Raw genomic sequence first — 2500 nt, forward strand, 5'->3', positions numbered from 1 at the left:
TTAATGTCCCAATTAATTGTTTATTAGATTGCAGTGAATTACTGTGCATGCATAATGCGTTATTTACAGAGAGCATTGTAAATGACTTAACGCACTCCATAAACTCCGCAAGAGGTTAGTAAAGCACAACTATTGTATTTTGTGTTCTGTCATCACCTATAGTGTGCAGCCTTCATTTAGTTTGGAATAACTTGCACGTCCTTCCAAAATGTATCGTTTTTCTGAAGCTGTTTCTCTTTAATAATTTCAATAAAAGATTAATAAAATCCAGATGGCACAAAAAGACAAACCAACACAGAAAGCCACAAGCTGCGATGTTTCATTAAAAAAAGTTACGCTGCATTTTGTTTGGTGCAGAAAAAAAGGGTTTTCAATAATTTCGCTTTTTGTTCTTTTGATATCTATTTCTAAAAATAAGAAATATTAGATGGCTGCGGTAATGTGTAATAAATATCTTAAAGAGGACATGCCCAGAATTCTGGCAGCTGAGTTGTACATGCAGAGAGACACAAAACACACACACACACACACACACACACACACATATATATATATACATATATATATATATATATATATATATATATATATATACTATGATATTATATATATATATATATATATATATTCATATATATATATTAAATTATCCTGTTAAGGCTCCACGCGAGAAAATGTTGTCAGCTAACAAAATACTATTGGATATACGTGCCATTTTTAGGCAGAGCAAATATAAAGGTTTTAATATATAAAATATTTAAAAGGAGCACAAACATATCGTATCCGTGAACAGATATGTTGCATGAAATAGTTTCATATTATCTGCTATGTATGTAAAATTCTTCACTCAATCAAATATAATAATTTGTTACCCACCATTTCCTTGATCTACAAAGCTGGTTACAGTATTGGCATGCTTTCTGGTACGAACAAGAGTGACATTTAACGCATTTTTCTCGATCTCCGACAGGGTCCTGTAGAGAGATACCATGTACTCGTGAGGCACCACTGTGTCAATCCTCCGATCTTCGTATCTGGAGATCTGAGCCGGTTCCCCCTGATTTCGCTCTTCCAGATGTGAACTCAGCCCGTTATCATCAGCTCTTAAAGGGTACTGCGCTGATCCAAGCACTGCAGCCTCAAGGAAATCCCCAAAGCAGAACGAAAACCATAAGACAAGAGCCGCAACCCTCATTAGATCCATTTTCAATGGTCTCTGGCCGAGAATGAGAAAGTTTGAGGGGTTTGATGACTTTGGATACTCCCCTTTGCTGTTTAGATTGCATTAATATCACTGATCTGAATGACACCGTGCAGTTACACGAGCTTCAGCTTCGTAGAGAAACAGCGCCCCCGCAGCCGTGCGCTCGATACACGACGATATTATTTTGTCACTAATATAGAGGTTTTAACTTTGTATCCCCCCCCCAACCTCAATTTTTTTTATTACAAATTCTAGAAAAGAATAGAAAATATGGGCCAAATTTTGAGCTGGAACAAAAGCGAAGAGAATTTGGATTTACAACAGCTACTGCACTAATGCTAAAGTCTGTGGAGCGGTCAAAAGTATTGGGAATTCAACAATTTGTATAATTCCACAGTAAGATCAAATGTTTTAAAAGAATGCACAGGAATGATTTAGTAAAACAAATGTGCTACAGAGCACTTGATTCCAAGATATCTTGTCAGTAAACCAACACACACACACACACACACACACACACACTCACACTCACGCACAGACATACACACACAGAGAGACACACAGACACACACACACAGGAAAGGGGCATTTTCCCCCCCCCCCCCCCCCCCCCCCACCCCCCTCCGTCCCCCCCCCCCCCCCCACACACACACACAAAAACACTGGTCAAAAACAATATTATATGCATTTAGCAACAATAACTACACTGACTTCCCTCTGTTGAAATATGTAAGGAGCATGTGTGTGTGTGTGTGACTGTGTGTGTGTGTGTTTATTAGAAATCATTTTTCCAAAATACTTGTTTATTCCAAGAACATTATTCAGTAAAACTGGGAATATATAATCTGACAAATCTCCGTAAACCGTATGGTAGCCACATGTTATTAAGGAGAGGACATAACACATGGGGCTAGATTCGTCTTCCAGAGAGAATGAAACGCTGCCAAATACACAAACAGAAATAAACAAAATCAGAAAAAAAAGTTTAGAGACTTATTTTGTTCAAGAAAAATATTGCCAATGAGTATTTGGAGTAACTAAATAATCTGATCCTAATGTGCTGTTCGTAAACTGTGATTCACGCAGAATGGGCATACTAACGCGTGCATTTTAATAGTGGGAGGTGTATTTTTTTTAACCCTGGTGCATTTACAAATAGTTCAATTCAATAGTGTTACAAATGACGAGTAGGCCTACGTTTTATAACCGTTACTCCACCTCCAATGCATAAGAACATAAGAAAGTTTACAAACGACTGGAGGCCATTCGACCCAGCTCGTTTGGTTGATAGTAGTT

The 2500-nt window shown here is 37.6% G+C and overlaps 1 protein-coding gene across 1 annotated transcript in view; it reads right to left on the bottom strand.

Moving 5' to 3' along the window:
• Positions 1 to 1252, bottom strand: part of gdf7 (growth differentiation factor 7) — a 4917-nt gene extending 3665 nt beyond the window's left edge. Inside the window, exon 1 of the mRNA XM_041253391.1 lies at positions 877 to 1252. Coding sequence (XP_041109325.1) covers positions 877 to 1204 — 328 coding nt within the window. The 5' untranslated portion in view covers positions 1205 to 1252. The remainder of the gene's footprint in view (positions 1 to 876) is intronic.
• Between the last annotated feature and the right edge of the window lie 1248 nt (positions 1253 to 2500).

Source organism: Polyodon spathula, chromosome 6, assembly GCF_017654505.1.
Source record: "Polyodon spathula isolate WHYD16114869_AA chromosome 6, ASM1765450v1, whole genome shotgun sequence".
NCBI lineage: Eukaryota > Metazoa > Chordata > Actinopteri > Acipenseriformes > Polyodontidae > Polyodon > Polyodon spathula.